The 12,436-nt window shown below is 41.5% G+C and overlaps 2 protein-coding genes across 8 annotated transcripts in view; one reads left to right on the top strand and one right to left on the bottom strand.

Moving 5' to 3' along the window:
• The window catches only part of adap2 (ArfGAP with dual PH domains 2), a 338,187-nt gene that overhangs the window by 42,382 nt on the left and 283,369 nt on the right, over positions 1-12,436 (top strand). The gene's annotated exons all lie outside the window — the stretch shown is intronic.
• The window catches only part of LOC144667611 (BUB3-interacting and GLEBS motif-containing protein ZNF207-like), a 55,469-nt gene that overhangs the window by 32,222 nt on the left and 10,811 nt on the right, over positions 1-12,436 (bottom strand). For 2 of the 7 annotated variants that reach the window (XR_013573336.1, XR_013573335.1), the window contains exons 7-12: positions 8,761-8,909; positions 8,361-8,465; positions 7,635-7,877; positions 7,301-7,463; positions 5,716-5,908; positions 3,744-3,794 (exon numbers count right to left, since the gene is read on the bottom strand). Coding sequence is in view for 5 of the 7 variants with exons in the window: in XM_078529071.1 (XP_078385197.1) it covers positions 5,739-5,908; positions 7,301-7,463; positions 7,635-7,877; positions 8,361-8,465; positions 8,761-8,909 (830 nt within the window). In the remaining 2 variants the exon portion in view is untranslated. Of the gene's footprint in view, positions 1-3,006; positions 3,795-4,148; positions 4,538-5,439; positions 5,909-7,300; positions 7,464-7,634; positions 7,878-8,360; positions 8,466-8,760; positions 8,910-12,436 lie in introns of those variants that run through there. The other 5 variants (XM_078529073.1, XM_078529074.1, XM_078529071.1 and 2 more) reach the window with 4 other exon arrangements.

The raw sequence follows: 12,436 nt of genomic DNA, 5'->3' as shown, positions 1-12,436 counted from the left end.
AAAATTGTGCATGCTCACTGGAAATAGGCATAACCAAGCTTACTTTCACAAAACACGTTCATACAATCAAAATTTAGTGGTCTCTAAAGATGATGTGAACCTTCTCTCCAGACGGTGCCTTGTCATGCTAGGTAGTTTCATGGGTTCCAGCAGACATCCAGTGCCTAGTCCAAGAGGTTATTCTTCACACAAAAGTGGACAGTAAGTATTGGCAGTCTATTGCACTGTGCGTGACATCACCTCCCTTTCCATTGCCCCCAGCCTAAGTAGTACTGAGGCCAAGTGTAACAACACCTCTCCCAAAATCCCAGCTGAGATTTGATCACTACAGAAGGCAGCTTCAAACCTACAGCCTTTATTACTCAGTTTCGCATTTAGCTGAAGTTAACTTTTAAAAGCAATATACTTCATCCCAACCAGATGACTGGCTCGCCCAGGTCATATCACTCCAATTAATTGTTTACAGCTTTCTCTTTGACAGAGTACTTGGTACACAATGAAAGGTTCCAGGCAAAGCAAGATTGTTCATTCACTATCCAATTACCTACCCCTCACCCCAGCAGTGGGTTGAATGATGGACCCATAAGTCTATTGACTCTTCAGCTGTTTTAAATTAATCAAGGAGGATGGAAGCTCACTACAACTCTGCCATGGACAGAATAGAGGCAGACATTGAAAAAAAGATAAAAGAGCAACGAGTGTATGAGAAAAGATTAGCAAGTAGCAAAAAAAGAAACCCCAAATCCTTTTATAACCATAAAAGGAAAAGGATAGTTAAAGGAATGGTGGGGTAGATTAGGGACAAAGAAATCCGAGGCAAAGTAAGGTCACAGTAATGTGGTTCGGGGAAGGTGGAAATTTGGATAGGACAAAAATAGAAAGATGATTATTAACAGGTTGCATCACTCCAAGTTAAGACACCTGGTCCAGATAGGGTGTATCCTAGGTTACTGAGGAAGGAAAGTTAGGTTGGAGATAGAAGCTCTACCCATAATCTTTCAATCTTCTTTTGATATGGTGCCAGAGGTACTGGAGATTGAAAAAGTTACACCTTTGTTCAAAAAGAGAGAGGGATAAACCTGTGTCAGTGATGGGGAAAACTACTTGAGACCACTGTCAAGGGCAACATTAATTCACACTTGGAGAAATATGGGTAACAAAGCCAGCACAGATCTGTTAAGGCAAATCTTGTCTGAATACCTGGAGTTCTTTAAATGAAGTACCAGAAGGCTGATGAAAATAGGACAAATGATGTATACATGGTCTTTTAAGAAGTACCTTATAACAGACTTATTTGGAAAAGAAGCATATAACAAAGAGTAAGCGGTAACATAGGTACATAATTGGATACAGGACCAGTATCAGAGGGCACCGATGAATGGATTAGAGATGTAGTGGGGTCTTCCAGCAGAGTTAGGGCAATAGTTTCTTTTTTTACATAAATGATCTGGACTTGGCTGTAGGGAGCACAATTTTGAAATCTGCATATAAATACAAAACTTAATCTAGCAAATAATTGGCAGGGTAGCAGCAGACTTAAGGGGGACAAATGTGCACACATAACAAATGTAATTTAATACAGATAAAAGTGTGAAGTGATATACTTTGGGAGTAACAACACAGGTCTAAACAGTGCTATTTTGTTGGGGAGGGTGTACAAATCCTTAAAGGTGGCAGGGCAAGACGATATTTAAGAAATTCCACAGAATGCTTGGTTTTGTAAATAGGGGAATTGGATACAAGAACAAATAAATCATGCTTTACAAATCACTAGTTAGACCTCCATTGGAGTACTGCATACAATTCTGGGCACTACTTGGAGAAGGATCTCAAGGACTTGGGAGTGATAGAGGTTTACGAGGAATGAGGGACTTCAGTTATGTGGAGAAATTAGAGAAGTTGGGATTGTTCTCCTTAGAGCAAAGAAGGTTAAGGAGAGATCCAATAGACACATTCAAAATTGAGCTGTTTTGACAGAGCAAGTAGCAAGAAATGGTTTCCTCTGGCAAATGGGTTGGCAACCAGAGGTCATAGATTTAAAATACTTGGCAAAGGAACGAGAGAGGAAATAAAATTATTTCAGAGGATTATGGTGGTCTGGAATGCATCATTGAAAGAGCAGTGGAATCAGATTCCGTAACTCTCAAAGACAATCGGATATATACTTCGAGAACCAATTTGCAGGGTTATGGTGGGGGCAGGGGAGGAAAGAGGAAGAACTGGCTGAAAGACTAAATTGGACATCTCTTTCAAAGAGCCAGCGCAGCCATGATTGGCCAATTGGCCCCCTATGCTGTAAGATTCTATATCAATATTACCATTGATCAAGGAGATCTCATAAGTTAGATCTTTCCCAGAAGACATCAGCCCAAATTTAAGTGGACAATAGGGCCTCAGCTGTTCAGAGAGTAAAGATTTGTCTGAAGTTGACTAATGCATCTTCTGTTTGCACGTGCACAAAGCAAAATGGAATTAAGTGTCTTCCGGATGCAGATCAGGACAAGCAAAGTGTGGCAAATTCCACAGCAAAGATAAAAAATCAGCTTGATAAATGTACGCGGAAAAGAAGGGGTCACCTGGGTTGTCCTGCCATTTTTTGAGAGTCAGACAATGCTAACCATTTTAAATGCAAAATCCTACCCTTATTCTGTAATACCTTCAGTGCCCAAGTACCTCCATTTTAAACTGCTCAATTGCCTCAGCATTAGCAACTTTCTGGGAGGTGGGGGCAGTAAGTGCCCTCAATGTTCTTATAGCCCTGCATGTGATGTCTTTCTTTCAGGGTCCACTTTCAACCAGCTTGGTAATAATTTGAATTATCTCCTTGTTCTGAAATCTCCATCTAGAAGATATGTTGAATATTAAGTGTCCCACACACTCAGGATCACACTGAAATGATAATTTGAATTTGTGCGGGACACCATGTAGATAAGTCGTCCTTTTTTAAAAAAATACATCTGCTGCGAAATGCAATGAGCAATTCAACTAACAGAAGAGCAGCAAAAGTGGTCGTTGCCCATCATTTATTGAGCACAAAAAGCATTTTGAAAAATAAAACCAGGCACCAGCTGCAGGTGCAATGTTTGTGATCAGGACAGAATTTCAATGGTCATCTAATAATTATTCTTAAAACACTTTTAGCAACAAAATTTGCAGTGAATGTCAGGGACAGTTTTCAATTTCAGTCCTACTTCATTGGCTGGGTCAGATATTTAAAACTAATTCAATTCAAGCAACAATCTCTCTCTGGTTAAACTGTCTCCAAGTATTTTATACATAGCTTAAGTTATGACATTTAACATGGCTCTGACCTAGGAGTTCAAAGATCAGTGCAACCCAAGCAATGTCCCACTTGCCAGATACAAGGAAATAAAAATTTAAAAAGCTAGGCACAAATTTGAATGTGCATAATCACTAGATAAGCAATTGACCCCACCAGTTTCTCTGTGCGCTCAAGAAAACTGTTTAAAAAGGGAAAAATAACCACAAATATTTAAAGTTTAGGTAAATGGGAACAGTAAACAGTAAGCTAATCTCTGCAAATAGTAGGTTCCCATATCCAGCAAATAGCACTTTGCTCTAAAGTCAAATACAATCACAACACAATATAATACGTTACTAGAAATAGATTTTTTAAAAAAGGGCCTTCACCAAACTTGCTACAAGTTTGGGGACAGAGAAATCCAACAGCCATAAAAAGCTGTGAAAGCCCCTGGAAAGGAATAAAATGAAATCTGACTTGCCTCAGACTGAGAGGACAATAAGATTCAGCCTCAGCCTGTCCCATGGCAGGGCTACAGGAAGGAAGAAATAAATTCCAATTTTAGCAATATGTTAGGGTGGTCAATTCTACATCCATAAACCATGCATTCACTCCACAATCTTTCCAGAAAGGTTTTAAATATATTGTTTTTCTGTTGCTTTACTGACCTTGTTTGTCACAAATATGAACAATTTAATGCATACTGGGCTAATATAAAGCATGCAGAGAGATATACAGATATATACAATGTTGGTTCATTCCAAAAGCATAACCAATAAAATCCCCCTCCAATGCTTTTACTTTTATTTTTGCATTAAATCACAGCAACATGCAGTGGTACAAACCTTGAGGCAGTGATCCACAGCTGGTCATGAATAAAGCAACATTAATGTTTCCATCAAGTTTTATTACAATGAGCTTTACAACAGTACAGAAATTAAGAAATCAGGTACGACCTATTTAGGTTCAAAATGTTTTTTTGAACCCTGGATACGGGGTACGTTAAACAGTTACATAATCAAAACAACTGAACAGGTATTTGGTGCTGCAACAAGCAACTACACCAGAAGCCCTCACCAAACAATGTTGGGGACAATAAAGTCCAACAGCACCTAAAGTGCTGCGAAGGCCTCACTTTTGTTTTTAATACAAAAGCAAATTTTAATTTACAGAACTTGCCTTCAAAGGTGGTACTGTACGTTCATGTAACTCCAGCGCCTTCAATTTTTTTTATATATAAATGGACCATACTTATTATACTTCACTTCTACAAACCTAGATGAAACATGAGAAAAGAAGCTATACAACATGAATTGCAATTATATGGTGTTTGGGCATGGGGGGGGGGGGGAAGAGAGAGAGAGAGGGGGAGAAAGAGAGAGAGAGAGAGGGGGAGAAAGAGAGAGAGAGGGGGGGAGAAAGAGAGAGAGAGGGGGGGAGAAAGAGAGAGAGAGGGGGGGAGAAAGAGAGAGAGAGGGGGGGAGAAAGAAAGAGAGGGGGGGGGAGAAAGAAAGAGAGGGGGGGGGAGAAAGAAAGAGAGGGGGGGGGAGAAAGAAAGAGAGGGGGGGGGAGAAAGAAAGAGAGGGGGGGGAGAAAGAAAGAGAGGGGGGGGAGAAAGAAAGAGAGGGGGGGGAGAAAGAAAGAGAGGGGGGGGAGAAAGAAAGAGAGGGGGGGGAGAAAGAAAGAGAGGGGGGGGGGAGAAAGAAAGAGAGGGGGGGGGAGAAAGAAAGAGAGGGGGGGGAGAAAGAAAGAGAGGGGGGGAGAAAGAAAGAGAGGGGGGGAGAAAGAAAGAGAGGGGGGGGGAGAAAGAAAGAGAGGGGGGGGAGAAAGAAAGAGAGGGGGGGGAGAAAGAAAGAGAGGGGGGGGAGAAAGAAAGAGAGGGGGGGGAGAAAGAAAGAGAGGGGGGGGAGAAAGAAAGAGAGGGGGGGGAGAAAGAAAGAGAGGGGGGGGAGAAAGAAAGAGAGGGGGGGGAGAAAGAAAGAGAGGGGGGGGAGAAAGAAAGAGAGGGGGGGGAGAAAGAAAGAGGGGGGGGAGAAAGAAAGAGGGGGGGGGAGAAAGAAAGAGAGGGGGGGGAGAAAGAAAGAGAGGGGGGGGGAGAAAGAAAGAAAGAGGGGGGGAGAAAGAAAGAGAGGGGGGAGAAAGAAAGAGAGGGGGGAGAAAGAAAGAGAGGGGGGAGAAAGAAAGAGAGGGGGGAGGGAAGAGAGAGAGAACAAAGAAAGTGAGCAGGCGGAGAAAGGAATAAGGGAGACGCATCAGGATTTTGCTTTTCAAGAGTATGCTTTTCTTTTCCCCGCTATTGAGGTTAAACAAACAACAGGTCCTGGGATTTTGTGGTCATCATTAGCAGGCAGGAAGAGGTTTACCAGGTTTTTCTTAAAAAATGTTAAAGTCACTTATATTCACTGAAGCTTGTCTAGTTAACAGCAAGTTGAGAAAAGGTTGAATCTCCAAACCTATTAACGTAGGTACACCAGCTTCAGTAGCGGCCCCCTTGTGACATTACAGGAGGCCTCATTCCTGACATTCCCATTGGTGGCCGAGGGGGTCCACCCTGGTAAGGGGGCACCATTGGCGGTCCCTGTCCATATGGAGGCATGCCGCCAGGAAGGTAACCTGGCATACCCTGTGGGGGGCCACCATACTGACCTGAAAAGAAAAGAGGGAGTGTAAGTACGAATACTTGTCAAAAGTCAAGGAAATACAACAAATTTAAAAAACAGGGCAAAAGTAAATCTATATGAGCTTAACACTACCTTTTGGCTGATTGGTTTCGCATCCTAGTGTATTTCAGCTTCACATACCCTCACCATACATAGCCCAAGATTGAAGGGGCAAAAACTAAAAGCTAACAAGAGGTGTTCTTCATAGCTGAAGCAAACAGATTACAGGAATTTCAAACTCTACATTTCACTTTACCAAATTCTAGCAACAAACCAACTACTATTTAAGATAATGGAGAAGCCTGGGTTTATTTTCTTAGAACTGAGAAAGTTCAAGGGAAGATTTGAACACAAGAACAGGCATAAGAAATAGGTGGCCATTTGGCCCCTCGAACCTGCTCCCCCATTCATTAAGTTCATGGCTGATCTGATCACGGCCTCAACTTCACTTTCTTGCCCAGTCCCCAAAGCCCTTGATTCCATTGTAGATCAAAAATCTAACTCAGCCTGGTATATATACAGTGCAACTTCCACTGCTCTCTGAGGAAGAGATACCAAAGATTAACAACCCTCAGGAGAAATTCCTCCTCCTCACATAGGAGACCCCTTATTTTGAAACTGTGCCCCCTAGCTCTAGATACCTCCACCAGTGGAAACATGCTCTCCGCATCTACCCTGTCAAGACCCCTCAGAATCTTATATGTTTCACTAAGATCATATCTCACTCTTCTAAACTCCAGTGAGTATAGGGCAAATGGTGAAGGGTTTTGATAAAGTACTGTTTCCAGTGACAGAAGGGTGGGTAATCAGAGGGCATGAATTTAAAGGTTACTGGCAAAAGAACCAGAAATGTCGTGAAACCTTTTTTTTGATATACAGCGAGTTGTGATCTGGAATGCACTACCTTAAAATGGTAGTGAAAGTTGATTCAATATTGACATTCAAAAAGATCTAGACAAATGCTTGCTTGAAGGGGAAAAATTTAGAACGCTATGCGGAAAGAGGATGAGGGGGGACTAAATGGATAGCTCTACCAAAGAGCCAGCACAGATACAATAGACTGAATGACCTCTTTGTGCTGTCTCATTCTTTGATCTCTGCACTCAATCAGGATTTCATACTAGACACCATTAATTCAATTGTGTTTATAAACCCATATTATCCCACGGTACTATCTGCATTCACTCATGCCACACAATGAACCCTTCATCATATACAGGTTAACAAAAACAGTGGTTAGCCAACAGAAGTCATATACACCCAAGTGCAAAATTAACAAGGGCCTCAAGCCATACTGAGTACTTCTGTGCATATTAGTAGCAAATATAATTAAACCAAAAATCACTAAAAACCCACAAAAAGACAAACTCTTTTTAACCTGGAGGTGGCATGGGAGGCCTCATTGCTGGTTGCTGAGGTGGCATTCCTTGTTGTGGTGGCATCATGCCACCCATTGGCCCAACTGGTGGTGGCCCCATTGGTGTCTGGCCTTGCCGAGGGATGTTGCGCTGGTACTTTGGAAACTGAGCTCTCCTTTCCTCCTAAAGGGAAGACAAATGAAAATTGCACAGATACATTATTTTTCCTTAAAAGAAAAATAACTTATAACATGAATCCGCTACTGAATGTTCTATTAGTGTGGCACACACGTTAAATCCAGTTAAGACAGAAGGGTTTTAATTAAATGAATAAAGAATGACCCATACACTTACCAGTGATATATCCTCATCTGGATGGATCAACTTACTAGTTGCACTAGTTGTGGTTAGAGTAGCAGGCTTACTAGTTACAGGGATAGTTGGCTTAGCTGCAGAACTGTTCGATGTGCTGGTGGCAGTAGCTGTTGACTGCGTGTATGCTGGGAATGTGGGCTTCGGAGGTTCTGCAGTAGTGGCAGGCGTACTGTTGAGGGGTTTAAAATCTGTACCCACGGGTCCAGAGACAGACTGCTGGCTCTGTTGAATCAACACCACGAAAGTTAGATTAATTGCAAATCCAGAAAATCAAAATCAAAATCAAGCCTCAAGCAAAGCAGTTTAATTTTCCAAATAACATGCTAATCTAAAAAATGCAGGTTTACAAGTTTCAATTGTACTGACAATTCAAATTAAGTATCCTCAAAAGTGTCAAGAGGACCAAAAAAGTGTGAAATTAAAAAAAAATTCTGGCTCAATTTAAACTGGCAAACCTTCAGCAGACTCTGCATCAGATGTAAAGCTGCTGGATGTTTCTTGGTAATTGCTTTTTTTTTAAAAATTAAAAATAAAAACGCTAACTCTACAAAGTAGTACAGCACACTACACCAGATTAGCATTACACAGCCCATACACACTCCAAAAGCCTCTAAAGCTAGTTTATAGCATGCTCAAGAATTATTCTGGCAGGTGAAGCACTGTGAATTAGTCTAACACCAGAACAGATGGTGACTGCCTGCGTACTTGTGCTGCACTAGGAAACAGAGGTTTAGAGGAAGTTGAGAGATTTGCCGAATTTGATGAAGCTGTAGTGGAGGTTGTAGTTGTGCTTGAAACACGAGTCCCCATCTGAAGCATAAAAAGAGCAGATAGTGAAAATCCTCAACAGCTGCCAGTACTCTACACTAAAAGGGTGACTGTCAGACATTCAATGCATTAAAACCTAGAGGAGCTTCAATTTCCTATAAACATTTTACAGCTTGCCCTAAATAAATGCATCCCTAGTCTAAGTGTTGACTGCAATGAATTATGACCAGATAAGTACTAAAGTTATTCATATACCAGGAAACAATTGTGGCACTCTGATATTACACAGGTCAACAGAACTTACCAACACTGATATTTCAAGTTAGCATGCACTTACCTGGCCAGCACTGGGGAAGAGTGGCTTTGAAATGGGAGGCTGTGGGTTAGGTCCAGGAAGTGGTGCTCTACTGGGTAAACCAGGTGCAACCACTGGCTGCGACTGGGTCATTGATGGTCCTCCTGGGCGTGGAACGGGTGGTGGCATACCTGAAAAAGTACAAGAAAACTAGAAGTTAGAACTAAAACTAGTTAGAAGGAAATCAGATGCAAATGAGACTTAGAACAATCAGTTGTTGTACAATGCTTACTGAATACAAAGAATATTGTTCAGATGGCCTAGTTCCTTTGAAATTTAATTTACTTACCATTAACAGCCACTGAAGTACTTGGAGATAGTAACTGGTCATCGGATTATGTCACACTTACTGAAACCATAAAGTATAAATCATAAACCATCCCAGCTCTACCCATTTTTTCCAAGTGGTATTGAATGGTCTGTACCAGCTGTATGACCCCGTATTTACTAAATGAGTGACTTATACTGAAAGAAGTGAAATCTTACAGGGGAGGAACAGGGATCTTTCTATACATGCAGATAAAACAGGTGCGGCAGTAATAAAAGGAGATGGGGCAAATGTGATTTTGGGTTTAATATAGAGGCATATAAAAGCCATGTTAAATTTGTACAAGATATTGGCAATGCCACAATTGTAATATAAGCAAAATACTGAGAAGTCACATTGGACTCAAAACGTTAACTCTTCCTCTCTCCACAGATGCTGCCAGATCTGCTGAGCTTTTCCAGCACATTCTTTTTAATCCACAATATCAGCATCTGTAGTATTTTTATTTTATATTAGTGCTCTAATATCAAGACTGGCTTTGGGCCGTCAATTATAGGATAAATGCTATGTTCATTGCAAGGTTATAATGAAGACTCATTAGAATTAAACCAAGAAAAGTTAGGGCTGTTTTTTTACTTCATTCATGAGATGTTGCTGCCAAGGCCAGCATTTATTGCCCATCTCCAAATGCCCTCGAGAAATTGGCAGTGAGCTGCCTTTTTGAACCAATGCAGACCATATGGTGTAGGTACACCCATAGTGCTGTTAGGGAGGAAGTTCCAGGGTATTAACATGATGACAGCGGAGAAGTAGAAATATTGTTCCAAGTCAAGGTGGTGTGTGGCTTGGAGAGAAACTTGCAGGCGGTGGCGTTCCCATATATCTGCTGCCTTTCTTCTAGATAGCAGAGGTCGCTGGTTCGGTAGGTGCTGTCCAAGTAGCCATAGCGAGTTGCTGCAATGCACTTTTTACATAGCGCATACTGCTGTCATTGTGTGCTGGTGGGGCAGAGAGTGATGTGCTTGGTGATGTGGTGCCAATCAAGTGAGCCGCTTTGTCCTGGATGGTGTCGAGCTGCGAGTGCTGATGGAGCCGCATTCATCCTGGCAAGCAGAGTATTCCATTACACTCCTGACTTGCACCCTGTAGATGGACAGGCTTTGGCGAGGTAGAAGGCAGGCTACTTGCCACAAAATTCTCGGTCTCTGACCTCCTCTTTTAGCCATAGTATTCATATAGCTGGTCCATCTGGTCAATGGTAACCCCAGCACGTTGACGGTGGGAGATTCAGTGATGACAGTGCTGCTGAATGCCATGGGGTGAGTAATACTTGCAGCACACAAGAGCCTAGCCTGATTGTTGTCCAGATCTTACAGCATGTGGGCACAGAAACAGAGTGCTTCAGTATCTGAGAAGTCGCAAATGGTATTGAACACAGCGATCATTGGTGAGCATCTCTACTTCTGACCTTATGATGGAGGGAAGGTCACTGATGAAGCAGATGAAGATAGTTGGGCTAGGACAGATTGATTTCCAACAATCACAATCCATCTTCCTTTGTGCTAGGCATGACTCCAACCAGCACAGACTTCCCCCCACCCCGATCACCATTGGTATCAATTTTGCTAGTGTTGAATGACTAAGTTTTAATGTCAGAGTAGTCAAATGCTGCCTTTATGTCAAGGTCAATCACTCTCACCTCAACTCTGAAATTCAGCTCTTTTGTCCATATTTGGATCATGCCTGTAATGAGGTCTGGAACCACATGGTCCAGGCAGAACAACTACTGAGCTTGGCTGAGCAAGTTGTTGCTAAATAAGTGCCCCTTAATAGCAGTTGATGACTTCTTCCATCACTTTGCTGGTGATTGAAAGTAGACTGATGGGGCAGTAATTGGCTGGATTGGATTTATCCTGCTTTTTGTGAACAAGACATACCTGGGCAATTTTCCACATTGTCAGGTTGATGTCAGTGTTGTAGCTAGACTGGAACAGGATAAAGTGCCCTGAGATTTTACTATGTTAAAAGCACCATATAAATGCAAGTAGTTGTTGCTGTTGAAAGGCTAAAACAGCATTTCATTTCCCCCTGCTGCAACAAAGGTTTAGGGAGAATCTAATAGACTTTCAAAATTGGGAAGTTTTATTTTAATTTATTCATTAATGGGATATGGGCATCGCTGGCTAAGGCCAACATGTAAACAGTAATGGCAGTACAGAATCAATTGTCACAAGAACAAAAAAAAGCTCGAAAAATATTTGGGATAAACAGCAATTAGGAACACTAAGGGAAATATTAGAATGCAAAATGCTTTAAGACAAATAGTTATTAAGCCAGAAATGACTAGATTGCATTAGGAGTTCTTTTTAAAAATTCACTCATGCGATATTGGACATCCCTGAAAAGGCCTGCATTTGGTGTCCATCCCAAACTGCCCTAAAAGGCAGTGGTTAGCCGACTTCTTGAACCATCGCAGTTCGTGTATTGTAGGTGTACCCACTGTGCTGTCAATTATAGTATTTGAAAATGATAGGAATGGCCAAGGCAGTGAAATTAGAGTAAACAGTACCAGTTGAGAACACAGCACAAACAAACCAAATGACCTCTTCCTGTGTTGTAAATTCTATGATTCCTTTATTAGGTGATATCTCAGCATTATACTTTATGGGATAGTCCAAAAGAAAATGGTGAGATACATCTTATTACTGGAGATGTTGCTGTTTAAGCCCCTTGATGGTATAGATCAGTCACAATTTAACTGAACGGCAAGTATGGTTAATGGCTCTAGAAGGACATGGTCAACAGGTGCATGTGAACGCTATCAAGTAACACACCACCTAGTGTTCACTGTCACTGGATGAAAAACCTGGAATTCCTTACCCAACAGCACTGTGGTAATATGCTCAACACACCGACATCAGTAATATTAAACGGCATGAGGTCTTTCTGAAGTGCAACTAGGAATGGGCAATAAATGCCAACATGTTCATATCTCCAGATTTTTATATTATAAATTACCTACTCCTGTTCCAATGCCCCTGTGCCCATACAGATGATATCCAAGTCATTGTTGTAGACTTCATTTGATGGGTTGCATGACATCTTTACCAGTGCTCTCTAGCTAGAAAGCAATCATTTAGTATGTTAACTACTCACCCGTTTCAAATTGCTTTACAACTTAAATTTTTTTTTTGGAATTTTTTAAAAATCCTTTCCCTTAAGGGTACTGGAAGAATTTCTTAATGCCATTTTTGCTTTCTACAACTATGCCATCTGCAGTTCTCCAATTGCCTATTCGTTTTTTTGGGTATATTCTAATGCTCTTTCCAATGGTTTCTCCTCATTCCCCTACACATGGAGTGTAGAGAATGTTTCTTTTAAAATACAATT

The sequence above is a fragment of the Cetorhinus maximus genome, chromosome 24 (assembly GCF_964194155.1).
Source record: "Cetorhinus maximus chromosome 24, sCetMax3.hap1.1, whole genome shotgun sequence".
NCBI classification, from domain to species: Eukaryota; Metazoa; Chordata; class Chondrichthyes; order Lamniformes; family Cetorhinidae; genus Cetorhinus; species Cetorhinus maximus.
This window is presented reverse-complemented; position numbering and strand designations above follow the sequence as displayed.